Source organism: Eucalyptus grandis, chromosome 9 (genome assembly GCF_016545825.1).
Source record: "Eucalyptus grandis isolate ANBG69807.140 chromosome 9, ASM1654582v1, whole genome shotgun sequence".
Taxonomy (NCBI): domain Eukaryota; kingdom Viridiplantae; phylum Streptophyta; class Magnoliopsida; order Myrtales; family Myrtaceae; genus Eucalyptus; species Eucalyptus grandis.
This window is the reverse complement of record NC_052620.1, coordinates 3,433,902-3,461,435: the sequence shown is the minus strand read 5'-3', so window position 1 is coordinate 3,461,435 and position 27,534 is coordinate 3,433,902. Positions and strand designations below refer to the sequence as shown.

At 37.2% G+C, this 27,534-nt stretch overlaps 2 protein-coding genes across 2 annotated transcripts; both read right to left on the bottom strand.

Annotated features, from left to right (window-relative positions):
• Window positions 1-265: 265 nt before the first annotated feature.
• On the bottom strand, window positions 266-4,605 carry LOC104420142 (probable leucine-rich repeat receptor-like protein kinase At1g35710). The gene is made up of 4 exons (XM_039301912.1): window positions 3,729-4,605; window positions 3,442-3,669; window positions 1,400-2,065; window positions 266-740 (listed from the first exon to the last, which is right to left on the bottom strand). The coding sequence occupies exons 1-4, from the start codon at window positions 4,603-4,605 to the stop codon at window positions 331-333; spliced, it is 2,181 nt and encodes a 726-aa protein (XP_039157846.1). The 3' UTR covers window positions 266-330.
• Window positions 4,606-9,147: 4,542 nt separating this feature from the next.
• Window positions 9,148-26,054, bottom strand: LOC104420141 (telomerase reverse transcriptase). The gene is given in 16 exon segments (XM_010032033.3): window positions 9,148-9,766; window positions 10,041-10,313; window positions 10,880-11,282; window positions 11,285-11,456; window positions 14,206-14,649; window positions 14,652-14,767; window positions 14,770-14,836; window positions 14,838-15,431; window positions 17,065-17,203; window positions 20,450-20,594; window positions 22,135-22,264; window positions 22,998-23,395; window positions 24,340-24,487; window positions 24,618-24,683; window positions 25,187-25,264; window positions 25,693-26,054. Coding segments are annotated over 16 exon segments (3,777 nt in total). The 5' UTR covers window positions 26,023-26,054; the 3' UTR covers window positions 9,148-9,492.
• Between the last annotated feature and the right edge of the window lie 1,480 nt (window positions 26,055-27,534).

Sequence of the window (27,534 nt, the reverse complement as noted above, 5' to 3'; positions counted from 1 at the left end):
ATGAAGCGAAATATTATATCGAATACACTTACTCTATGAGTTCATCTGAATATAATCAATTACATTATGGAAATTGTGAATGGATACTCGTGTTTTATATTGGAACTAGAGTCGGTTTTGTCATTTCTTGATGCATTGTTCATTGAAAAGAAGAAAAATAAACGGACGTCATATATAAACTGCATCTCACTCTTACAGCATAGAATGGAAAAGAGTTTAACAAGACTTACTAATTTGCAGAAGCCATACAATTTTATATGCTCAATCATATCCACCAAATTGCAGCTTCATTATCAATTATCTCTTTACTAGACAAGCACTTAATGACCCTTACTCCTCGCTCTGTCCTGATGAAGCTTCTGTTGATTCACCTTCCAACCGTGATCTATTAACATATCGGAGCTGAGCCAATGAGATCTCATGGAAGGGCTTCGCCAATGGTGACTTTTGAGCTAGAAAAGCTTCTGAGATTTGCTTCATAGTTGGTCGAGACTTTGGATTAGCACTCAAGCAAGCAAGCGCTAGAGAAACTATCAAAACAATACTTCTTGCAACAGAGTTCTCTCTTGGAAAAGGCAACCGCCGGTCTAGAATTTTATGTAGCATGATATCTTCTCCAGAGGATGTCGACAAGATAGATATAATATCTCCCGGATGCTCACCCATCATTGTTTCCATTGCTACCACTCCAAAACTATATACGTCACATTTCTCATTAACGACCAAAGTATATGCGAGCTCTGAAAAAAAAAATACAAAAGGCATACAAAATTTTAGCAGTTGAGGCTTTGGACTGGATGACTACACCCTTAACCACCCGCCCCGTCGCTGCCCCGCATGGGGCAACTTTTCCTCACCATCGTGCCCCACATAACTATGTGCGGCACCCCACCCCACTCCATTTGCCCCATCAATTTTTCTTTGAAAACTGTTAATTTTATTTCCACAATAAAACGTTTAATAGAAATGAATGATTTAGTAATACCAATATAGATGTAATACAAAATCTAAAAATCTTACTATTCCGACAAGCTTTTACTTAGATGCAACATAAAAATTATCGTTTGAGACATTTTTATTCTAAAATAAGTAACCTAATGATACTAACAACAGTAGCATACAAAATAATTATTCATTTTCCAAAATATTCAAATATATAGACATGAATAAAACAAATTCAGGAGTCAGAGCCACGGCAAACAAGGTGGTTCCAAGGGGACATTTTGCCAATCGTGGCACAACAAATCCTTAGCTATTGTTGGTCAGTACAGTAACAGTCTACAAGTCACTGATGTGCATGGATAGTGAAACTTCTATAATGCCGTTTATTTGACTTGTACCTCTATTAGTAACTTTGAGGGTAAAAAAAAAAAATTATGAAGCATAAAGTATTGCTCACCTGGTGCAATGTATCCATAGGTGCCAACGATATTTGTAGTGAAGTTAGATGAGAAATCATGATCCAAAAGTCTTGCGGTGCCAAAATCTGATACAAAAGCCTGCATTTTACTGTTGAGTAAGATGTTATTACTAGATATGTCTCGATGAACAATTGGCTGAGCACAATCATGGTGCATGTAAGACAAAGCATGTGTCGTATCCCTGACAAGATCGACTCTTTTGGACCAATCTAATTCCACCGCTTCAACATCATCTCTCAAAACACCAAACAGGCTCCCATTTTCCATGAATTCGTACACTAAGAACATGCATCGCTTGTGTAAGCAAAAACCATGGAGCTTCATTATGCTTCTATGCCTTACTTCTGTTAAGTGTTTCACTTCATTCTGAAAGCTCTTGTCGAAGGACGGATCCTCTGCTTCAAAACGGTGAAGTTTCTTCAATGCCACGACTTTCCCATTGGGCAATCGTGCTCTATAGACGCTACCATAACCGCCAGTCCCGATGCAATATTTGAGATCGAAGTCCTCTGTTGCATCAATTATGTCTTCATATGCAATCCTCCCGTCATAATTCCATATTGACAAGAAATTTCCATTTTTCTCTATAGTCTCTGGTTGCTTTGTCTTTGTTGCACGTCGAAATAGAAAGCCAGATCCGACCACTATACAGCAAATTGCAGTCAACGGAATGAACACCATCATAAAATGAATTACGCTAGACCTTCTTCTAGGGTCTTGGGATTCGTGAAACTGGTTCAAATCTTCATTGCCAAGAAAAGCGTCAGGAAAAACAACCCTCAAATTATCTGGAATTGGGGCCTCGAGACGATTATATGATAAGTTGAGGTGATTTAAGTGATAAAATATTTTAAATATGAATATTGAGCCGAAAGAGAATTGTTGTGAAGATCGAGATCTTCTAAGCGGCTCGATTTATTAAGTTTAATAGGGATTTGCCCGACCAAGTTGTTCAAGCTCAAATCTAGCCGTTGGAGATTCGTTAAATCTCCCATTTCTGATGGGATGGCACAATCAATTATATTTTCCCGTAAATTCAGCTCAATCAAGCTTTTCAATTTTTCTATTCGTGACGGAATACATCCACCGAGTTGGTTTCCTTGCAAATAGAGATAAATCAAACTCATCAAATTCCCTATTTCCAGAGGAATATATCCACCGAGTTGGTTTCCTTCCAAATAGAGATAAGTCAAGTTCCTCAAATTCCCTATTTCCAAGGGAATAGATCCACGAGTTGGTTTCCTTCCAAATTGAGATAAGTCAAGCTCGTCAAATTCCCTATTTCCGGAGGAATAGATCCACGAGTTTGTTTCCTTGCAAATAGAGATAAGTCAAGCTCCTCAAATTCCCTATTTCCGGAGGAATAGATCCACCGAGTTGGTTTCCTTCCAAATCAAGCTGAGTCAAGCTCGTCAAATTCCCTATTTCCAAAGGAATATATCCACCGAGTTGGTTTCCTTCCAAATTGAGATAAGTCAAGCTCCTCAAATTCCCTATTTCCGGAGGAATAGATCCACCGAGTTTGTTTCCTTGCAAATAGAGATAAGTCAAGCTCCTCAAATTCCCTATTTCCGGAGGAATAGATCCACCGAGTTGGTTTCCTTCCAAATCGAGCTGAGTCAAGCTCGTCAAATTCCCTATTTCCAGAGGAATATATCCACCGAGTTGGTTTCCTTCCAAATAGAGATAAGTCAAGTTCATCAAATTCCCTATTTCCGGGGGAATAGATCCACCGAGTTGGTTTCCGTCCAAATTGAGATAAGTCAAGCTCCTCAAATTCCCTATTTCCGGAGGAATAGATCCACCGAGTTTGTTTCCTTCCAACTCGAGATAAGTCAAGCTCGTCAAATTCACTATTTCTGAAGGAATAGATCCACCGAGTTGGTTCCATCGCAAAAAGAGACCAATCAAGCTCCTCAAATTCCCTATTTCCGGAGGAATAGATCCACCTAGTCGGTTCCCTTGCAAAATGAGATAAGTCAAGCTCCTCAAATTCCTATTTCCGGAGGAATAGATCCACCGAGTTGGTTCCCTTGCAAAATGAGCTGAGTCAAGCTCGTCAAATTCCCTATTTCCAAAGGAATAGATCCACTGAATGGGTTTCCTTTCAAATAGAGATAAGTCAAGCTCCTCAAATTCCCTATTTCCGGGGGAATAGATCCACTGAGTTGGTTTCCTTCCAAATGGAGATGAGTCAAGCTCCTCAAATTCCCTATTTCCGGGGGAATAGAACCACCGAGTTGGTTTCCTTCCAAATAGAGATGAGTCAAGCTCCTCAAATTCCCTATTTCCGGGGAATAGATCCACCGAGTTGGTTTCCTCCCAAATCGAGATAAGTCAAGCTCGTCAAATTCCCTATTTCCGGAGGAATAGATCCACCGAGTTGGTTTCCTTCCAAATCGAGATAAGTCAAGCTCGTCAAATTCCCTATTTCCGGAGGAATAGATCCACCGAGTTGGTTTTCTTCCAAATAAAGACTAGTCAAGCTCATCAAATTTCTTATAGAGGATGGAATGGGAGCAATGAAGTTGTTGAAACCTAAATCAACAACATTCATTTTTGTGAGGTTTCCAAGTTCAAGAGGGATAGAGCCACTTAAATTATTTGACCCAAATAAAAGGGATCGTAAATTGTGCAAGCGACCAATAGTCGGTGGGATAGCACCATTAAGCAAATTGAACGTGAGATTCAAGGTGTTCAATCTCTCCAAATTTCCCAACTCAGGAGGGATAGAGCCACTAATGTAATTATCACCGATATTAAGAACTTGAAGCCTAGTGAGTTTTTGGACACATGGAGGCAACTTGCCAATGAGAGAATTGGAGGACAAGTCAAGGTAAGTTAGCCTCAACAGAGTACATATCTGAAGCGGGATTTTGCCGGCTAGTCCGTTATAAGAGAAATTAAGTAAGGTGAGGCTTGGAAGTAGAGAGAAGTTCATGTTGCTGAAATTACCTCCTATTTGGTACCCATATGGCAAGCGAATCCCGTCGACACTCCCAGAGGCGTCGCACAATACCCCAGGCCACGCGCAATGAGGTAAGGTAGTGTTGTTGATGACAGAGGGAGACCACCACCCGCTATAGAGAAGCGCACTTGCCTCTGACTGTTTAGAAGGTGCTGGTGTTGCAAGAATTGAATTGTAGCAAGAGAAAGCTATAACGATCAATATAGCTAAGGACATGTTGCAGATTATGCTCATCATGTTGCAGCTCTAGTCACTTATTATTGCCATATTCTTTGGACTACGGCATTTGAAAAGCAAAGCAAGACACTGTACCAAGCGTCAAACAAAACGTGATTTCCTTAATTCACTTGTTATCTTTGTATTGACTTGACACTTACTGTCTTTTATTCTTTCCTTCCTTCCTTTTTCTTTTGAGATGATGGAGTTGCCATCAACTCTTAGGGCTGTAAAGGGGAACTAATTACTAAAAATTGAATTAGATTGTGAAGCAATCCAAGTTTTAGCACCCCCCAAACCAAAAATTATGTATCAAATATCATCTCTACATTTTATGTCCTTGCAGAGTCACAATGCTTCATCAAGGACTATTCTATTATGTCAAACCAAAAAAAAAAAAAAAAAAAAAGTATCTTCTTCCGTGCACATAAATTCCTGAAAGAGTTGTTAAGTGCCAAAATACTAATGATAAATGGATCTTCGTCGGGGGTGATTTTATGCTACATATAATCAGCAATAGTAACGTTATGACTTTTTAAGTAATCATTTAAGTGTCATAGTTTTTAGCTCACTTAAGTTACATAGGTGATTCTTTTACTAGAAATTCCTATGTGGCATTGATTCCTGGAAAATCAATTGAATTATTTAATATTAAATTAATGCCACAATAAATTGTCAAGTTAAAAAACCATTATTGTAATTTTAGATATTTGGTTTTTAAAAGTTGCACCTCTAATTTCTAAGCAAACAAAATATTCTAATCTTGTAAATCTCTAAATGTCACAGTTTTGTTATTCGATTAGAATTTAAACAAGTATACCGGCCAAAAGAAAAGGATTTAAACCATGTAAGGATGGATCTTGTGCACATCCATCAAGAAATCAAGAAATTCCTATGTGGCATTGATTCTGGCAAATCAATTGGATTATTTGATATTAAATTAATGCCACGATGAATTTTCAAGTTAAAAAACCGTTATTGTAATTTTAGATATTTGGTTTTAAAAGTTACGCCTCTAATTTTTAGCAAACAAAATATTCTACTCTTGCAAATCTCTGAATTTCGCAATTTTGTGATTCGATTAGAATTTAAACAAGCATACCGGCCAAAAGAAAAGGATTTAAACCATGTAAGGATGGATCTTGTGCACATCCATCAAGAAGTCAAGATCTTTTGGGGTTTTACGTGTGTTGACTTTGGATTAGTACGTGGTCGATGGTTCATGGGAAGTCAAGGTCTTTATGACACTCTTAATGGGTGTTGTTTAGCCTTAAAAATTTCTAACCCATCGTAAAGGAAAGGTTATGGACCAATTTTTTAGCTTTTTTTCTTCTTTTGACTAACATGCCTTCAACTTTTGAAAGAGAAAGATCCTTGTAATTCCATTCACACTGTAAATATCAAATCGTGTTGTGCATCGATGATAGTGACCCTATTTGAGTCATTTCTCAAAGCACATAGTAGACTTCCCCTTCCATTATGTATTCATAAACCAAGAACACGCATCACTTGTGCAAGCACAAAACCATGAAGCTTCATTTTGCTTTTATATCATACTTTCATCAATTGTTTCACTTCATTACAAAAGCTCTTGCCAAAAGATGGGTTCACTGCTTCAAGATGGTGAAATTTCTCTAATGCCACGATTTTTCTTGGGCGATCGCGCCATATAGATACTACCATAATTTCCACTCACTATGCACTATATGATGTTGAACTCTTCCGTTGAATTGATTATGTCTTCATATGCAATTCTCCCATCATAATTCCTTATAATAAGAAATCTCCATGTTCCTCTGATGCCTTTGATTGCATGCTTTTGTTGTACATTGAAATACGAAGCGAGGCCTAACAACTAGATGGGAAATTAGATAAGTGAGATTATCCAAACACATCCATTAAAAAATGTCCACAGTTCAAAGAGAGTCACAAGTTTATGAACAAGATCTCATTTTTCTGGTGGACCATATAAAATTCTCCAGCCTTACTCAAAGGTTAACTCCAATTATTTTAAGAGTCCATTTATGTTTCTGAAATTGATAATTATTGCTTCAGGACACTGTTGTTGTTGAGTAATTGAACTTCTGTTTTTCCTTCTAATCATCCATCAATCCATTCATAACCCCATTTTAATTATTTTCTTAATGTCCCACAAGACTACTGAGAAATTGCAAGGAACTACCATGAAAGAGACTATCGTAGAAATTGTATGGTCAACCGAGAAATTGCAAGGAACTGCCATGAAAGAGACTATCTGTTGACCCTCTGTAGAAATTGTACGGTCAGTGGAACAAGACCACTCAAGTCACAGACAGCTCCTGACATACTTTGCCTAAGTTCGACTTTCGTGGCCACACGTAACACGTTGTGTTCAACCAATTTGAGGACCTACATCAATAATGGAGTAAATAAAGACGACAACCGTAATGAATTTTTTAATAGGAAAATGAGAAAAGATTCGATGATCTGGTTTTCAAATCACTCGCGAATTAATTACACTTGTGTCCCTGTCAAACTCGAAGGAGTTCCTATCGAAAAGTACTCTGAACTATAAAATTCATCCAAGGTACTAATTTCTTCTTTTGTATCAAGAATTTACCTAGCCAATTTAGTTGTCAAGAAGACCATGAAAATGTTGATGCGCCGAATAGAGTCTGTCGAAGATGCGCCAATGAGATTGCATGGAAGGGCTCGACCATTGGTATTTTTTTTTAGCCAAAATAGCTCCGGAAACTCGTTTCATCGTTGGTCATGACTTTGGGTCCGCACTTATGCAAGCAAGAGCCAGAGAAATTGCCTGAACAATGTTTTTCGCAACAAAACTCTTTCTCAGAATAGGCAAGCACTGGTCTAACATGTCGAGTAACATGATATCTTCTTCTTTGGAGGTCAATAGCATCGAGATGATCTCTGCTAGATGCTTGCCCATTATTGTTTCTGTTAAAATATGTCTCGAGTTTGAGCCCAATGCGAAATTCCGAATATTCCAAAATGGATATGTTGCAGACATTCGAAATCGAGCAAAGAAGATCCGAAGATCAACTTCCCCAAAATTCAAATCTGCGTTGGAGAATTTGGCGCTGAAATAGGAAAGTCCAACTTTGACTTGGACTTGGATTTTGTTTAAAATATACAAAGATATGTTTTGGTTAAAATTGTTCAAGATAACAACAAAATAAGAAAGTTTGGTATTGACTTTGATTTGCATCTTGGGATTAACATGCGTGTCAGGCAAGATAGGAAACAAAATCTTATGAGAATTCAGCAAAAAAATAAGGGTCTCACTTATGGTATATAGACTTGTGGCCGTGGGTGGTCTGTCACGATTATTCATCATATGATGGATGGATTATGGATTCTGGTTGTTCTTTTCATGTTACACCAAATAGAAGCTAGTTTAATACTTATCGGTGCATGGATAGTAGTAAAGTACAGAAGGGAACAACACTAAATGCGATGTCATCGATGTTGGCAATGTTAAAATCAGAATGCATGATGGTATCGTGAGGACATTGACCGGAGTAAGGTATGTTCCAGAGTTGAAGAAGAACTTAATTTCCTTGTGTGCCTTGGATTCAGCTGGATATTGATATATTTCAGAATGTAGAATTTTGAAAATTGTTCGAGGTGCTTCGATAATAATGAAAGGAATAAAGCACAATGGCCTATATGAGCTTCAAGGTGAGATAGTGAAAAATTTTGCTATGGAGACATCGGATGCATCTGTTCAAGAGTCTGAATTATGGCATATGCGATTGGGGCACATTGGCGAGAGAAGCCTGAAGGTTTTAAGTGAAAGAAATCTGCTATGTGGTTATGTTCTTAATGAACTAAATGTATGCAGGTGCTGTGATTTAGATCAATGGCGAAAAGTGCAGTTTAGTATGACTATCAAAGAAACCATGGAAATTGCAGAGTTAATTCACTTGAATGTTCGTAGGTTGTCACGGTTTCCTTCAAGAAAAAGTGCACACACTTCGCATGTGAAAGAGAAATAATGAAGCGAATTACAAAAAACGCATTCAAAGGTTTCTTCTATTTTTAGAAAAACAAGAAAGACGTTTGACTTATAAAATATTACGAGGATTTAAATTTAAACAGAGAAAGTGTTAAGAGATTATAAGAATTCCTAATTTTAGTGCTAATTTACTTTCAAATCACGATTTCACTTTTCATGGACAATAAAGCATCATCATTCACTGTGCATTTCACAAATTTTAATACCAAAATTTGGCGTTGAAATCAGAATTTTATCATATGGAGAGAGGTAAAGGGGGAGATTTGAAAGTGATCTTTTACAAAATTAAACATTTTATTGGTAAACTTTTTCATCTAATGATAATTGTCTACTTATGTACCAGATTGTAACTTATTTCCTCAGCTACGCTCATGAGTCAATAACCGGCAATAACCACTCGCCTCAGCTGCCGCCCCTGCCCGCCTCAACTGCGCTACCCTCCATCGCCAGCCATCACTGTCGTTCCTCCCATCGGAGTCGTCAGATCCGATGGACACAGGGATAATTAATGTGAACAAGCAAAATGATCTCCAAAGCAACAGTTAAGACATGTATTTGATTTATTAAAATATACATGTATTTGTTTCGTTCACTTAGGAATCAAAGTTGGTGTAATCCTCAGAAGTCATCACTCGTTGCCACCTGGAATTTGAAAATTATTACAATGGCTCACTCCTCTGCGTCCATCTTTGCTTCAGTGGATTTCACAGCCATCCACTTTTAGTTCACCAAAGTAGAGGGAAGCGTGTGGTACGGTTCATCATCACAGATGGAGAAAAAATGGCAATTGGAAGAACAGTCAAATGAAAAGCAACTTGAAATTGGATTGCACGCCATTGGACTAAGGGGATATTTTCACCTAGAAGAACCTAATACTCAATTTTCCACAATGAGGATGAATGTGATCCATCAACTGCATACTTCAGTTGAGGCGATACGTTCCGATTAATCCGGTGTTTGGAAAACTTGGACTTCAGATAGAGTAGCAAGTCCTTATGCCTTGACTGCTTTCTCTCCAGCACCCGGATGTAAGCGACAAAGCCAAGCCACTCGACTTCTCCCTCCTCCAGCTGAAGAACCGAGCGAAGAGAAGGACCGAGATGCACCGTGCGCATCCTCTTCTTTATCAGACAGAACATGTGCCTGGTAATTCAATTGATCAAAGAGCAAAACAGAAATACCATTCAAACATTTGAGGAAAAAACTTGGGTGATTTTATGCAAGTGTAAATCTTGCTTTCTCGAGAATTTACATGTGAGCAACTCGAAATGAAAATGCCAAGTAAGGAAAGAACTTTTTGGTAAATTTGATTCGGATGAAGATAATAAATACTGATTCCAGTGAAACCCTTGAACATACTGAGACAATTGACGGAAGTAAAACCACTAGCTTATTGGGAAGAAATGGATGCCACTACCTGAAAGACGTCTCAATCATCTTCATATATGAACTCGCCTTAATCTTGCAAATGTATGATAAATCTCGGACATAGCAATGGAACTTCATGGCACAGAGCAGAAAAACCTGATAGATATTTAATCTGACGACAGCTGCTGAATTAATATTCGAATCGAAAAATATAGGATGGCATTTAGGCCTCAGAAAATCGCATAACTTAGTCTTCAAATAAGAACCAGGTTTTCCTTGCCAATGGACAGCAAGAGCAGAACGCAGATGGGTTTTTTGATACCTGCTAACAGCGAATGGAATTACTCTACTAGATAATTAGGAGTTATCATGAAAAGCTAATACTCCATGAAAATTCCTGATGTGTTTTTTCCTTTCTTGTTAGCAACTTATTTTAACACCTAGTATCAGTAAAATACCTGTCGTATACTGATGCAATAAAATGGAAATAGCCCAATTGCATACTTACCTAAGATATCGATCACTGCTATTATGTGATGAAAAAACAGAACAATCTCTCATTCATGCAAAATATCATGCAAGTAAGCAAGATATTGCATTTGCACAATATAAATAAAATAAGAAGCATTAGACATACATGTGGACACGACGCAGCTGCGATGGATAATCCACGACCAGCTGATGCTTCCTTCGTGATTTACAAGTTTGCTAGAATTAGAAGTTTCACTATCAGTAACTTTTAAGTCTCCTTAGTTATTCACACATAATAATTATCCCAAAGGCATAAGAAAACCATGCAGCTATAAGATACACCTATGCACCAAAACCTCTTCACTAGAAGCACAATCCCAGGATAATAACAAGCCAAAGGAATAATGAGAATATAACCTTGTGTAATCTGCCTGAACCTCTAAACTGGCACAGTTTAAAAGCAGGCCACTCCATCGCAGAAATGAATTACCACTTCCATCAATGAAAACCCTGTGAGATTGAATCCCTGACTCGGAGTGGGTACCAACATCAAAATTCAAAGAGAACTTCTCCTCATTCATAATGCAATTATAATCCCGAAATCCTCTTTTGAGCCTCAAGAAAAAACTAGCGGCCTGTCTTTTTGAGGTCGATATAAAAAGAATGTCATCAATAAATCTGAGAAGCAGAAAATTAGGATGGGGTAAATTATCCATCTCCAAGATAGTAACTGCCTCAGAACCAGAAATACCCTGACAACTTTGTCTTGTAGAAAAACCATCAGTGGCAGATTCAGGAGCCTTTTCCAGGAAAGGAAAACGACACTTCGTTCAAGATGCCCATAGTACAATGAGCAAAGAAGAGAGGATATAATACTTCCTTGAGGGATACCAACACCTTGTAGATAGAAGTTTTTGTCAAATTGTAGGACATTGCGCTTCACATGCTCGATTAGATTAAAAAAGAGCTCTTCTCGTTTTACAAACCTGCTTTCCTGATGCATCAAAAGGAAGAACATGAGTCGTGTAACTTCCACCAGGAACAAAAAGAGAAGCAGACAAAAAGAAGAATAGATGTGCTCAATCAAGGATCTGACCTCAGAAGAACCAATTTACAGGACACACAGGAAACAGTTCCACAAAATACATAAAAAAACAAATAGTTGGAGTACTTCCAATCCTCCTACGAAATACTTTCCTTTCCCAGTCTCTGAAATTTATTAAGTGCAGTTCACCTGGTTTACAGGAAATTCATGGTTCAGAAAAATCAAGCATCAGAAATGAGGCTGAATTGACTTCCTAATGCTCTAGGGCAAGTGCCAAGTCTACCAGCTGAGGAAAATTCCATGCATCATTACTTAGAAAACGGTCATAAAGGAAATGGACTCAACCTATTGTCTGGGTTTACACTACCATAAACTGATTTTGGATATCAATTATGATGTCCAAATAAAATGATCAACATGTAGTCTTTTATCCATTCTTATTGCTTTTCTCCCAGTTGCCCTCCTTTTCTTAAATCTTCTAAAGAAAATATAACATAGAAAAAGGTTCCACTTCCACACAGTAATGGTTTTATTGGTTTAGCCAGTTCATCCAGTTTTGACGAGTTATTCATCAAGTCTAGGATGGCAAATTGAACTGGACTGGACCGGCACTTGATAATCAGTTAAATAAAGTGCAGTCTAATTTTCCAAACAGTGTTCTCCTCTGGTCCAAATTCCCTCTGCTCCTTCCTTCCTCTCATACTATCTTTGTCCTTATCAGGTATGTTAGAAAGTCCAATCCAAAGACTTAAACCAATAGGTGGAGGGAGACTACATGATTATAAGGCCAATTGGAACCCCTTAAACAAGTGAAGTGAGATATTTTAACGCTCCTTCTGATATGCAAACCAAACTGAGAACGGCGAGTGGAAATGACAATAATAGAAGACCTCATGGGCAAAATAAATCGGGCGGAACCTGGCCCTAATATCATGTTAGAAAGTCTAATATAAATGTTTAAAAACGATAGGTGGAGGAAGACAACATACATATAAGGTTTATGAATACCTCTTTGATAAGCGATATGGGATACTTTAATAGTGAAAATAGTTTATCACTTGATTAGATGACCACAAACGACATAATTCCTGAAAAAGAGATACTGTGTCATCATGAAACTACTCAAGCCATGACAATGCAGAGCATCACTGACAAGTAATTGGCCTATAATGCAATATATCAAATGTTCCCTCGTGGTTTAAGAATTGAAAGAACTCACAAACTCTTCAAGGGAAAATGACCAACCTCTAAGTTAATATAATACCAAAACTACCAGCTCCAGAGATAAGTTTATTGTAAAAAGAAGAAAATAAACAAAATAAAAGCCAACAGGAAGAGATGCAAAATCCACAAGGGTGACAGCTTGAAGAAGACCCATACTTTATGACAAACCACAACTTTTTACAGGGGTCTGGGGTCAAGTTGGAACCAAACAGTAATTTGACAAATAGGTAGAATTCAGTCCAAGACTAACCATCTGAACAGAGAGCTCAGCTGAATGGTTAAAAGATGCGCAGAAGCTGGACGACCCCAGTTCGATTAACACCCAGTACACCAGATATTAGTTATTGCCCATTGCTCCAGGTTGTGTCAGTAGGCACTAAAGATATTTGTTCAACTAAAAGGTGAGTGTCCCCAGTGCATAGTGGCAAAGGCTATGGCTTTAAATCTAAGGTCCCTGATTCTAACACCAGGAGTGCATCATGATACCTTTTAAAGGAAGACAAAGTTGAATGACTCAGTTTATCCACGCCGATTTGACCATTTCATCAGGTCAATACCAACTGAATTTGGTTTTGGACCAATGCCACTTAATGGTTTGAACTGGTCCAACTTACCACTTCTTGGTCCACCCAATCAAACCAGCCCCCTTGGTCTGGTTATAAAAACACCGAGTGTAAATATCTTTCTTTTGCACAGCCCGTCCAATTTTTGATAGGGGTGGACCACTCTTTAAACAGTCAAGAAAGTTATATACTGATAAAGAACCCACAGTATCTTAAGTGCGCCTTTCTCCGAAAAGATGAATGACATTTTTCTACTGGAAATCAGAGTATGTGTAATTGGATGCATCATCAATGAATATGGATGAACAACTACAAGCCTTCTCACAGAATAAAATTGTGCTTTCTACATTCAAACTGCACGAAAGAGATACAGAAAGGAAGAAAAAACCTACATTCAAGATACTCTAATGAACCTAAGCTACTCTCATGAACTCCCAATTATTAAGTGATGATACAAAATGACATCTCCGACAAATGAAAGTTTCATGCAACTTCATGGAAACATGAACTCTGTACAAGTGCAAGTTCATGTTAGTAATGGAACTTACCGCTCGTGCTAAATTAATCATGGCCTATGTACATTGACTAAGAATACCTTGTAAAAAGTGGATTTCAACTTCCATATCTATGCATGGCCAGAAGCAAATCCACTTCTTTCATACTGTCAACAGCTATATAAATTATAAATTTCTTGGCACAAGAAAATAGTGCACCAACCAACAAACCAGCAAAACAATTGCATGGACCAACACTGAAAAGCAAACTAGTGAGCAGGACTTGGAAAATTTGTGCAAATCCTAAACAGGCGATATGGCATTAGATAAAGCGGTAACTTATCCAACTTATCAGCTCATAATTTTTTTAAGGGGTTAAAATAAACTGCCAGTGTGACTTTCCTGCATCTGATATACCTGGTTTGTAAGAACACCATGTAATGAGCTGGAGAAGAAACAGGGAGCCAATTTTCTTGGTCCAGTGCGAATATGTTCTCCAACCAAATTTAGATTATGATGAACCCACAATGCTTTCTTTCTGAGGACAATTTCAGAAGACTCCTCCAAAAGATAAGCAGGTTCTGTTATTACATCTTGCAATATGCTTAATAGCTTATCTTGGTTGATAGAGTCAAATGCTTTGGATACATCAGACACTACAATGAACATATCAGGTAACTTTGTTGCACCATTCTTCATACCAACCAAAAAAGGGCAAAGCTTTCTGTAAACATCGTTGTAGTCAAATACTGATGACCCTAACTTTTCTGATTCTTCAACCTTCAAACTTTTCAAAACAGCGTGCATATCACGGAGAACACTATTCGCAGATCTGAAATGTTTAAACTTAACTGCTTTTCCTGAAACTGCCTTGTAATCAGAGTTCGGCAACATTGATCATTGTAATGTGACTTCCTTGCTGGAATAGAAGATGAAGCTTTAAGGTTTGCAAGCATCCTCAAACCATTTTCTTTTGACGAAATCTAAGCTTTGAGAAACCAAAAGATCTTCTGCCCAAAATCCTTCTAACAGACCCATCACTCAAGCAAAGTGTAGCTCTTATCTTTCAAGTGGCCCATAACTCTGCTTGACAAACTCTCCCATATTGACTTCCGAAAATAAAACACATCCTGCTTTCCATGTTCACTTTCAGTGACATAAAAGTTGGCCTGCACCAGTGGCACAACTAGACATGAAAAGAACCAGTAAATCCATCTTTCGAGAAGTGTATGTCTCAGGATTGACATCATTTTATTCAGTTCATTGCTTCCATTTCTATATATGTCTATATTCTCCCCCACAGCATACTGAAGCACCTGATCATTGGATCGAATAGAAAGATCCTTGAATAGAAGCATAAAACTTACTGCTTGTAACTTATGCATACATTGCTTCAGAGAAAATTGCTCAAATCTCCGCAGTTCAATGAATTTGTAAATGTTTCTCCTCAATTTTCTCCAATTAATAGGAGCACCTAGTAGTTCTACAGGAACTATACTCCTACAAACAGCCCATATGAATGCCACGACCTGACTCTTTGAACAATATGACTTCAGTTCCTCAAACTCAGTAAAATTTCTTTCGAACTTATTTTCATGACACTTCAAGTCATATCTGGGTAGCTTATCAACAAATTCAAACCCCTGAAAATGACAGACATTTAAAAGAAACCATGTTTCTATTAGAGACCACAAGGAATTTCAAAATCATGGATTATGATACATACAATTTATTACAATAGAGAAGTATGTAAAAGGAATTTAGCAAATAAGCTCACAGGCGATCGTCGAAAACAAACAGTCAATTCAGATTAACGACTAAACTATGTTCTTGAAAACGGGTATGGAAAACATTCATATTCCGTACAAAATGGGAGTTTCCAACACTTACCTCATTAAGGTATCCCACAAAGCTCAAATGCAGGCTCTCAATGGGCTTACATACATGTACTCTTCCATTTACAAGCTTAAGTTTTTTTGTTGGATTTTTTAACATGGTACCACAGCCAAGTCTCGCCCCATTACTTCACATACGAGGCTCCCTGTCTATCAATTTTTACGTGTCATTTTCAATCTAGTTTGCACATGAAAGGGGTTGCTCAAGCATCCCGACATCGCTTGAATACAGGGTTTCAATAGGTTTTAGAGACATGCAGTGTTCCTCCGCCAGATATTTAAACTTTTGGTTTCTCCTTCGCTACCTCTATTAGCAAAATACTTATGTTTTTGCATATAATAGGCATAAGTACATGATTTTGACAAAACTTTTTTTCCTGCACAATTCTAAACATACAGAAGAATGCTTGTTCTTTCTAGTAAGTGATTTATGGGTTAAACAGATATTGTACTACACTTCACTGAAGTACTTTTTTTTTTTTTTTTTTGGTAAATATATCACTGAAGTACTTTGATTTCTAACCTAGCATATCTATTTTTCAGTCACGAAATTATGTAACATGTCAAATGTCATGTATATACAAATCATTTCGTTGACTAGTGGCCCAAGGGCACTCGTCCAACAACCAATTGAGGAAATTATACTATTCCCAACGCACTCATTAACACAATACCATTCACAAGACATTGATCATATCACACCAAATTCAACCAAATAAACAAAACACATTCACATAATTTTGATTTCTCATTGGATAGATGAAAAAGAGTGACAAAAATTTAATTTCCAGATGTCCACATTTTTTAATATTTATTTGATTTACATTAGCGAAAATTCAAATTTTCTCAATTACTAGCTACTTAAAGTAGAGTCATTATCCCACCAATATCTCGAATCATATTGATTTTTCCCCATATATTACTATCAAAGTCGGTTACAACAGTATGCTTTTGGAAAGCTCGCCTCTTTGAACATTAGGATACATAACTAGCAAAAGTCAAAGCGATGCATCCTTGTAATTGCAAAGAAAACTATTTCTGAGTTTCACACCATCTTTCTCAACATCACAGCTAATAATACAAAGATTTCAGACCAACTAAACTCCCATTCCCAAGTTGGATCAGTTTAGTAATACTCTGTGAGAGTTTTTTTTTTCTTCATACCTGAAAAGATAATTCTAAAGCTAATTATAACTAAAAACATATTACCAGAAGCTCCAGTAGAAAGCCTAAGATAGAATGACTTGAAGAAGACATAAAGATCGTATCCAAATACTTATTGTGACAGAGATTAAGGCAAAATGCACAAAATGTTGCCTGTTCTCCAATAATGACTAAAAGACCATCCACATAAACAACAGGAAATTTAGGAGTAACAAACCTCTGATATGGAGTGAGCATTCCCCAAAGCATCTCGAACTGATGTAGGAGGAGGACAATGCTTATCCAGTAATCTTGAATACTGGCAACATTTCTTCTTGCGAATTAGGGTCTTAAACAAGTGAATCATGGAGTGGTACCTAGGGAACCTCAGGAAGAAAAGAAAATTAAAATGTGATAACACTCACACCAGATTAATGTATCATTATAAATGCAATATTTCCTATTTTCCCTCCAAAGTCCAAAGATATAGCTTGTTGAAACACGTCCCATCATAAATGCATCATCTTCTTATATTCCTTCCACTTGTAGGACTCTGTAACTCTGTCGAAACTCTAACATAATGCCCCAGACATAGTATATAATTCCAGTTCATTGAGCAAACTACCCACTTCACTTCATCCATGTTCACATGACAACATTCAGTTTCTAAATTCTACCACTCTATGTGCCAAACAAGTCCAAAGGTCATCCAAAAATTGAAACAATATTAAGGACCATATGGATGGTGCACCCCTCCCTCTTCTTTCTCCTCTCCATATGGAGAGAAGTATAATATTACTTTGAGGTAGTTGACAGTGACAGGCTGTAGTTTCCTTAGGAAATTAAAGCGTCTGTTCACCTTCAAATCGAATCCACTCTCAAATATGAGACTGCCTTCAACTATAAGATACCAGGATGCACTCCATGATAACCATAAGAAGAAAAAAAAAAAAGGTATTTTTAACTCCCATCAGCATGTTCTCGTGCATTGTTCTCCCTAATTGCTGAGAGAAATGACAGCATAGCAATGGAACAGGCATCTATTGAAGCCTCCTCATCACCAAAACTTCTGTTTATTCTCTTTCCAAAGTGAGTTTTACTTTTTCTACTTTATTTGTCCTTGATGTCGACAAAGCTTTCCACCTAGAACTATGTCCAATTTTTTTTCCCATAAAAAGTAAGAAAATAGGACCTTCTCATATTGATCACCAATGCTCACACTAAAAGAAATTTCTATATTTGCAAGTCTTGATAGTTGATCTTTTTCCTTTGTTTAAAATTTTCAAGCACGTGCTTTTGGAGATAATGATGAGAGTAATGATTTATTGAATCATAGTAATTTTATTGAATTGATGAAGCTTTTTGCATCTTATGATTACAGCTAGTACCATATTCAAAAGTATATCTTATATGTATTGGCAAAAAACTGTAAAAAAAATAAATAAATAATAATTAATTGAGAGATTAATGATGAAAAACATTTAATAAAAAATAGAAAAGATTAGAATGCATCTAGGAGCATCATAATGGCCATTGATTTAAAATTTGTGGATGAGGAAGTGGTGAACAAGATTGAATCTTTTTTGTCTTATTTATATTTTAGAAACTACTGCTATGACTCTGAAGAATGAAATAATGTATGTTTCTTTTAGTTCACAACATAAATAAGATGTCAAGGTAATGATGGAGCAAGTGACATGCACACTGAATGGAGAGTTTCTTCTAAAGAGTATCATCATGCATACAGTATTCGTTCCCTTGTTCATCATATTTAATTGGCAGTAGTTGGAGCAGCCAAATTAGTTAGCTTTCTTAGCAAAGTTTATTGTCAATCTTAGTAGTTATAACAACAGAGATTTCTTAGCACCCAACTTTAAGAGAAAAATTAATAGCACCACACAGCTAATGCCAATTCGAAGACAAAGATCAAGACAATCAACATAGTATGCATTTCCATTCACCTTGCATTTAACTTGCTTCATCATATCCTTGACCTCTTGTCCTCTTTACATCAAGGTTATGACCAAAAAACAGGATTAGTTCATTCTTCAAAGTCATGTCAGTAAAATCTTTAGCATGGACAAAATCTAAAACTTTGTCTTGTGCACAACACTCTCTATCTGAAAATACTAAAACAATGGTCATATGTTCCCTCCCAGACTCATCACCATCTTCATCGATAATTATTCAATACTTTTCACCACCAATCTCTTCGCAGCTTTTGCATCTTCTAGCCAAAAATTTATAAAATCTACTTTTGAATGCTAGGATATACTAAGCCTACCAGGATCACCAGGATCATCATCATGATTGCAAGAAAACACAATTGACAACTTTCCATTGGTGAAAAAGTTGAATCTTTATAATTCAATAGAGTTATCAGCGATTCAATGAATTATGACTGTTATCAATTCCTCCAAGAAAACATGCTTGAAATGTGAACCACCTGGCAGCATCAACTAGCATATTATTATCCAGTCTTAAATCAAAACGGTTCTTTGCGGAAGTATGAAATTAGAGGATCTTTTGTTGAAGACTATTCTCGCATGTTGAGATTGATCCATCAAATTATCACTTAAAGTTTATACCAATATTCTAGCTGGTTGAGACGACCATACTCCAATAGAAAGAGCAGTCTTTATCATTAACTATAAATGCATCTACGCCAGATTTAATGATCAACTAATTATTTAAGGCATAACAAAGAAAATCGAAAAACAAAAAGGATATCAGCATAAAAGGGATATCAGAAAGGACCTTGCTTTTCATAATGGTCATCCAATTTATCGCATTGATCAATGGATTCCTTACAAATTGAACAATGTAATCACAAATCAAATTCTAAACAAAAAGCATCTATATCTTTCTGAGCTTTAAGAAGATATTGCTCGAGTTAGTGGACTTACTATTTGACATAGCAGATGATGCAATGAATTTTAAAGATTAATTGTTTTTTTTTTTTCCTTTTGATAACTGCATCAATAGAAGGCTTTTCCATATCAATCTCACCCTAGATTCTATTTCGCTTATCACATCAATAAAAAAAAAGTAGTCAAGAAATCACATACATTAAAAAAAAATCACATACAACAGGATAGAAAATCAAGACTTGCAAACATCAAAATTTCTTTGCAATAACTTATGGCTACAAGGTGGTCCTAAGACCTGTGGGTGTCAATCTTGGACTAATGGAAACAAGTAAAAAAGCATTAAAAGAAAGGTAAAACTGACAAAGGATGAGGAGACAAGTGTCAATGGAAGAGGACAAATTTGGCAAAGATAGAAATGAAGAAAACCGAGGTGCCTCCAATAAATTGTACTTTCTATACAATTAGAGAGAGAGAAGGACACAGAGAGCCTGGGAGTATGCACTGATGCGATGCTAAAAGTGATCTTTTAAGTTATGGAAGAAATCTTGGTGACTAGGTTGTGATAAATCTTAGATGAAGGCAATCCAATCATGCCTTATATATCCTGCAGTGACATGCATGTTGAAATCGTAGCAAAATAAACAATGCATCAACCTTACTGCGATATGCAAAAAAAAAAAAAAAAATTATTGCTCACTGGCACTGCAAAGATATGGATTAAACCAATGCAATAAGGCCTAGTTGTTTGCTTACAGGCATGTGGATCCACCGGGACAGAGAGAACTGTCATGTGAGCACATGTTTGACTTGGTGTCAAGATCTATATTAGACAATCCAAATAATTTTTGGAGGAGAATAAGCGAACCAGCTGCACTAGGCTTCAAAGTATTTAGAATATCTGCAGAGCATTAAGAATAGCATGAGTCCTTTACACTAAAAGACATGGATTGTTGCACGTTACTACGAATCAATAAATTTTTAAGTTTTCAACTTGTATTTGTATTGCATACATGTATCATCCGAATACCAACTTGCAGCTGATCAAGCATTCCGTAAAACAGGCTCAATATAGTGACAAAACACTCTCGGTTACATTTCAGAAAATGGATATACTAGGTGGGATGGGGCAATGGAATGGAGGAAGAAAGAAAAACAAAATGGAAAGGCATTCAATCTCCTATCAGCTACGACAGATATAATATTGGAGTGACTGGAATTCAAGATTGTCCTTGAAATAAACTATAAGGAAGAAAAATGAGCAAGCACTTTGAAATTAGTGATATATTCACATATAGAGCCCATGCTCGCATATGCCAAGGAAATGCAAGAGAATGATATACTACAAGCTAGTTTTCACAAGCATCCTCAGGACCTTCATTTTAGATGGAAATTACGGAAATACCAGGCAATGCATGAAGGACAGGCACAGGGAAATGGCAAGACACTACCCAGAAATGCTCTCTTTCCTACCTATTCATAATTAAATGAGCATCAAAAGGGCTGTAGCAATAACATATCAACCAATTGGCAACTGGGAGGCATGAGAATTAAGACAATTAAGTGCAAAACAAACCAGAAAAAAAAATAAATAAATAAAACCAGCAAAACAAAACAAAAAAACAAAAACAAAAAAAAAAAAAAAAGCAGCTCATCGAAAGACTAGAGATTCATTGTTAGTGGTATCACAGTCTCCTCCAGTTCAACTGGAGGCAACAATTTTGTGAAGCAACCTTGTCTAACCAAAACACTTTTACTCACAAATTTGAATGATAATGATAATGACAAGGGAGATAGGTCATATATCATGGGCTGCTTTATCACCTTTGCGCAGCAAAGCTACAAAGAGGATTTTTCAGATATAACTGTCAATTTCCAATCCTCATACACTAGTTTGTGTTGGTCCTCTTGAAACTAACTTTACCCTTCTGACATAAAATTTTTGTGCTCTCTATTGGCAAACAACTGTATCTGGAACATGGTATCACTCTGTATTTTGGCAGAAACTTCTACTATATGTCCAGTGTCATTGGCAATTGACCAAATCTTTGTTAAACTGCTCTTCTTAGTACCCAAAGAGCACAGTAGCATTCTATTAAGATGTTAAAGAAGACTGGTCTTCAATTTTCAGCTAAATTTCGGTGGGAATATGAGGTATAGAAATGCTGGGATTGTAGAAAGGGTGTTCATGAAATGCCAAGTGATTCGTTGCAAGATGATATTCAGAGTTTGTGCAGAAAAAACAGAAGCAATGAAAATGACAGCCTTGATCAATTATTGAGATAAACTGATAGTTATCAGTGCTGTTAGTCGATGACAAGAACAGACTTAATCAATTTGTGTCCAATTATAGAAAAAGCAGTGGATACTATATTCATCATCTGGAGTTGCTTTGACAAACATAAAGACATTTCCAGAGAAGAAAGGCACAAGAAGGATACGTTTTCTTGGAAAGCCTGTCGAAAGTGATGATTCCAGATCATAAAACATATCTTTTCTTTGAATTTGAGTGCCTTTGGCAAGTTTTTCAACTCCTACCAACAACTGACAGCAAGAGCACAACACTGGCATCTGCAGACAAAAAAAAAAAAAAAAGAAAACTGAGTAATACACACTAATATATACTCAACATGCTACGCATGAGCACTGAGAAAATGATTAAAAATATATAGGCAAAGCAAAACGGGATATAAATTGCCTATTTGTAAAGATACAAAGCTCAAACCCAATCAAATAGAAGACAGCAGACAAAGGCAGTAAGTGTGAAGAAAGAGCACAAGACAAATCCATTAAAAACTACTCAGGCTCTATAGAGTCAACGAATTATGTCTAAATGACATTATGATTAATTGAAGGGCCTCAGTGAGTCACCAAAAAGCATAAGACAAAAAGCATCAAAAGATATGCTATGACAAAATTTACATGCCCCTAAGCCAGCCCATAGCGGTAGCTATTACTATTCCAGTTCCATGGAAAATCTGGAGCTCATTAATGAACAAAGATCAATAAGAAATATAATTCTTATCAATGTCATTATGCTGCAGATTACATACAGCGAGTGGAACTGTTAACACAACCCATGCATGCATTTAACTTTCTTTGAAGGATGAGAATTGATCCCCAACATTCTTTGCAGATATTCCTCTCCTTTACCATCTAAATGGTTCATACATATAGAAAAATACCTTATCATTAGCAAACTTTTGTCAGTCACAATGCCCAACATCTATTTTATTACAGTAAATAGAGTAGGAAAGACATCCATGACTTAACTTATCGACATTTCATCATAATTAATAAGCACCTTTATGTATGGATAACTAAAAGTAGAAGATGATTCTCCCCGATAACTCCCAGCAAGATTATCTTGATCAACACATACTACTTTGGAACAGACCACACCACTTCCATGGCAATCAATTCTCCTTTTCTTTCCCCGACGCTGCCAGCTAAATGGTCTTCTGTGCTTTGTGACCTTTGATACAATCATATTAGAGCTTCCTTGCAGAACCTCACAGAAAGATTCATCGCTAGAAGCAACACGATCAGGGACGATTATCTGTAATTCCTTGTTTTTCTTTCCATAGTCTAAGCCATAGCTAGAAGAAATTAAGGATGCACCACGATGGAGTAAATTAGTGGATTTCTCCATCTCTGAGGATAATTTAACATAACCAGCTCTTTTTCTCTTCTTTCGAGCTCCTGAAAACAGATCAAGATGTAATGGTAATTCAGTATGAACTATCACACTCTTGTGATAAAAGACTAAAGATCCTTTGAAAGAACAACTAAAAACATGATTGTTGAAGGATCCAAGAGATCAGCAAACAAAAAACAAGGAGGGGAAAAGGGACAGAATTAACACCAACTACAAATTGATCGAGAATGAGGCAAGTTCACATATAAATTAAATCATCAGAATCTTGCACAAATGCCAAACCAATAAAACTGTTCGATATACTAATTTGCATAGTGAAAGATCTGGTTTTAACTTTCAGAGTGGAGAACTATCTATGGATAACTTACACATTCTAATGGAAAAACCAAATCTTCTGTATATATTTGTCCAGTAAACTCTATAACAAAAATTCATCAAATTGAAGCTGGACATTCCTTAGAATACTGATGTAAAAACGTTCTTTGGTATTGTTCCTGGTACTAAGTGCTTAAATTGGCCATGAACATAAATGACAAAACAGTATGACAGAAGATAGGACAACTCAGAAAACTGTGAAACCATTCCTGATGACCTCTCTTCCTATGTTGAAGACTTCAAACAAAATGCACAGAACTCTCATTCCCTTCACTGTCATCTTTCTTATACAGCAATTTTTTTCCTAATCTTATGTCATGATTAGCATTTTTCACCCCTTAATTGGGTCTTCCTCAACCCATTAGATCATTTCGTAGTATGATGTTATTCCAAGAGAACAAAGAGAAATCAATAAATAGAAACAAATATAGTAGAAAAGGATGTTTGATGAAGCATTAGTGGACCTAGAGGCTGGTGCCCCCCCCCCGGTCTTTTCTCTTTCTCCCAACCTCAAATTTTTGGTTCACCACTGCCATGAAGGAAGTTAGATAAAGCATCAATTATAAAACTCTTGTTGAACTCAACAAGTTATCCTATTGGAACAAAGAAGTACGTTGAGAGTGGGATTCTAGTGAATGCTTCAACAGCCTATTGTCCAGTTTTGTGATTGGAAGTCCAGCCACCTGAAAGTGTTTCTTACAAGGATATGGCAAAAAGATTGACGCACACTTGAGCAAGTACATCATTACACTATCACCAACCTGCAGATAAGAATGTTCAGTTAATCCAAGGTCCCAACTACAATTATCTGATATGGTTAAACACCAGAACCAACAACAGGAAGGCAGAAGAAGTTGAAAATCCACTGATCAGAATCTTGCCATGACATACCCTTTCTAAGAGAAGGCACCAGGCTGAAGAAGTTAGAAGCTCAACAACAACACTAGAATGGTCATCCTGTCAACAGAACTTAAAATTAATTGGTATAGAACAATCTAACTTGACTAGAGAAAGTCTTAAACTTATTAAGCTTTATTTTAAAAGAAACGAACGACAACCATAAAACAAGAAATACTTAAAATTGATGAATAGAAAAGCTCCCATCCTCAGATCCCGGCTTGCCACACAGGGAGAAGGACAGGTAAAAATTCATACCAACAATTTGTTTATCTCCTAAAAAAACATATTTTGACTTAATTATTTCCAAAACTATGTGGCAGAGAGAGAGAGAGAGAGAGAGAGATGAAACAAAAAAAATTGACTATTAAGACCACAGGGGAAAAAAATGACTTCCCCAATATGGCCATACGACTTTAGAAAACAATGCAGTGTCACAAGTAATACAAATATTAAACAGCAAGCTCTGAAAATAACGGAGCATGAAACTTGAACCAAGCTGAAGGTTGCTAGTAGGAGCAACAAAAACATGATTGCCTTCACAATGAAGAACGGCCAATTACCTTACTAAAGCCATTGGATATTACATTGCCAGATGCTGAATTCTCAGAGCACACCACCTCGATGGTCCTCAAGACTATCTACAGGACGATTAAGGACTAGTTATGCATATACCAGAAAGCAAAAAAGCCACTGCAACAAGAAGCGATTGAAAGCTGAAAGCTGAAAATCAGCACAGAAGTACATTTTGACCGATGACAACATTAAAAATCAAACCTTCAAAAACTAACACATCGACGCTGCAAGACCTTGCTGTCCATACCTTTTCGAATCTACTTAACTGAAATTCCTCGATATAATATTCAAATGGGACAACTTGAAAACACCAATAAGAGTATAATTACGTAAACATACATAGCCGTTCTTCTCAAGTCCCAAACACAGAGAAAAAAAAACCATACAAAAGCCGCAAAGGGTTCATGCAAGTCCGCGCCTTTTGCACGAAGCTAACGCTAGATCGACCTGAGAATGCATCTACAGTGGAGGGTCGTGACGTGCACGGCCGTACCTGACGCTGGGACCAGCGGGCGAGAGGACTCAAGTCGGAGAGTGGAGGCGCGTCGCCGCCGACGACGACGAAGCACCGGGTGAGGAGCCTGCGGTACTCGGCCGGATCGTCGGCCCTGAGGAGGAACGACGCGACCGCCGCCACTCCTCCGCCGCGGGCGCAGCCGAGGCAACGCCGCCCTCCGCACCACCGGCAATGCTCCGCCGCCGCCGGCGTCGGCGGCGGCGGCGGTGGCGGAGGGAGCAACTCGACGATGGCGTCGACGAGCGGCCGCGCGCGGTCTCGGAACAGCCGCCACAGAACGTGCGGCACTCGCCGCTTCCTCGGCATTTCTTGGAGTCGGCGGCGGTCCGGCGATGCTCTCCGGCTCTGCTGAACCAAAAAAAAAAAAAAGGGGGAGTTTTTAATACTTTCTGATTTTTTGAATCCGAGCAAAAATTTTATAAAAAAAAATCCCAATTTTTTAAGCCCCCTTTTTGTTTTTTTTTTGAAGGTGTTTTTTTACAAATCATTATCTCATGTTGGCGCCCGTTTGTTTTAAAAATTTTAATTAAGGTGTTTTTCCGTACAAATCATTGTCTCATGTGACAAGCCACCACTAGCTTAAAGAGGCTCAACTATATTACTTAGTGAGGGCAATGTCCGATTCTATTATTTTATATTCTAAAAAAAAATTAATAAAAATTCATTCAACTTTTTTGTACTTTTGCTTTCAAGAATGGATATGGAACAAAATTAAAATAAAAATAAAAAAAGTTGCTTCTTTATTCTTAAGACAACTCTAAAATCAAATCTATTTTCTTTTTTTCTCTTTTCTTTTCATTCTTTTTTTACCTTTTCTTTATCTCCTCATCTTTTGGCCAACAACCTCGTTAAAGCACCATTAACCCCCAACGAGGTTGAGCCTCTTAGCGCAAGGGTCAATAGTTGGGCTTGGCTCAACCTCGCCAACAGTTAGGTGAGCTTGATCTCGCTAGATTTGGACAAAGTTAATTATAAGGATCGGCTAAGCCTCGCCCAATCTCCAGGAAGCTTAGGCTCATTGGGAGCCAGCGATCAATCAAAGGATGAAGGAGAAGAAGAAAAGGAAAAAATGGAAAAATATAATAGAATTATTTAAAAATTAAAAAGAAATTTCAAATTGTAAAAGAATTTGAGATCCTACTAAATGTATTTTATTTCAAGATTAGAAATTGTGAATAATTACCAAACATTTTCAAATGCTCAAAAACTCATCTAAAAACAAAATAAAATCATTTCTAAATAGAAATTATTCCTGAAAACATAATTAATGATTACAAAACAAGCCATGAATCACTGAATTGTGGAATTGTGGCTATATCCCATCCAGAATACATAATTGAATTGGGGTTTTTTATAGAGTGAACTTCATAATTATCCTTGTGTTAGAGATAATATTAAATCACAGGTAAGAATTAGCTACTGCTCAAACGGAAATATTGGTTGCTTCTTCAACATGTTGTCGGTCCGTTGGTGTTTCCCACGATACATTCTCACACCCAACCGCTAGTCGCCGTTGAGCACAAGGCATCGAGGTCATTGAGCTCAAGCCCACGATACAAGCAGGCTCCGCTAGTGAATAGGTTGCAACATAGATGTCTCCCAAAAAGGTAGATTATAATCTTGTAGTCCACGACCACATGACCTCTCGATCTACAATTTCATTTGTGCATTTGATGTATTCAAACCGCGAAATTTATGGATTAATCATCAGTAGTCAATTTCATCTGATGTATTCATAGCAACAAGAACAAAGAAAGCAATCTAAAGGATGAAGAGGGAGGTGCGTCACAAACACCACAAGGTCTGCTGGATTTTCTT